The following is a 1,000-nucleotide window of genomic DNA, read 5'->3' as shown; positions in this document are numbered from 1 at the left end:
AAAAAAATCAAGATTATTAGTTATCCTAACTTGTATGTTTTCCATAATTCAAAACCCCCTTTTTTTGCGAAAAATATATTTATGCACGAATATTTGGGAACCCTAATAATATATACCATAAAATTCTGAGGTGAGAAGAATGACTGTCCAAGATGAAGCTGATTAGCTGTAGGAACGAGCAGGCTGCGCATGTTCACTGACAGAAGATTGGTGCAGTAGCCACATCGAACTGTCACAGTTTTGAACAAGCTTGTACAAGGAACACTCACCTGCACATCAGCAAAAAGAAGCTCAAATCCCACTTAAAAGGAAGAAATTAAAGGATCTCATTAGATAGGACTATTCAGGTAAGACGAGTCATCTCGAAGAATTAGAACCCCACAAGATCTTAGAAAAATTAGATATATAATCAAAGAAATGAACTGAGAAAAAGGGATTATGATAAGGCAGAGATGATTCATGATAGATAGACAGATGAAAAAGAAGAAGAGGATGATGAGGACAAGTGATACCGCGAGGACAGTATCACAAAAGTTGCAATGGACGTAACAGAGCTGCTCGGAAGGAGAAACATGGTGGTGGTCCGGTGCAAAAGCAGATGATGAAGAGGACATTCTTTTTTTTCTTTTAATTTTCTCTTTGATGATTCCCTGAATTCGATTTGATTGATTGATAGATTGACTGATCCAGTTATGTCTATATATGGAATGATTGACAGATTAACTACCTCTGGATCTGATTTCTCAATGTTTCTTCTTTTCCTTTTTTTGACTTATATAAGACAACATGTTATTTTTCGATTATAGACTTTTTCCTGAAGACATCCATCCACTCTTTCAAATTATACAAATAGAAAAAAGATTGAAAAAAGAACTGAACAATAATCCAAGCCGAGGGACTTCACAATGTATTATTAAGATGTATTTATCAATTTCTACAATGCTTAAGGACAATTAACAATCGTCTTCCTCGATAGAATGAATTTTGTCTCTTACCGAAA

At 34.8% G+C, this 1,000-nt stretch overlaps 1 protein-coding gene across 1 annotated transcript; it reads right to left on the bottom strand.

Annotated features, from left to right (window-relative positions):
• Window positions 1-116: 116 nt before the first annotated feature.
• LOC111387810 (protein YABBY 4-like) lies at window positions 117-760 on the bottom strand (the record flags this gene model as incomplete). Its single annotated transcript, XM_023012399.1, has 2 exons — window positions 513-760; window positions 117-269 (listed from the first exon to the last, which is right to left on the bottom strand). Coding segments are annotated over exons 1-2 (255 nt in total), but the record flags the coding sequence as incomplete, so codon positions are not given.
• Window positions 761-1,000: the final 240 nt, after the last annotated feature.

Source organism: Olea europaea, unplaced genomic scaffold (genome assembly GCF_002742605.1).
Source record: "Olea europaea var. sylvestris unplaced genomic scaffold, O_europaea_v1 scaffold42660, whole genome shotgun sequence".
NCBI lineage: Eukaryota > Viridiplantae > Streptophyta > Magnoliopsida > Lamiales > Oleaceae > Olea > Olea europaea.
This window is presented reverse-complemented; position numbering and strand designations above follow the sequence as displayed.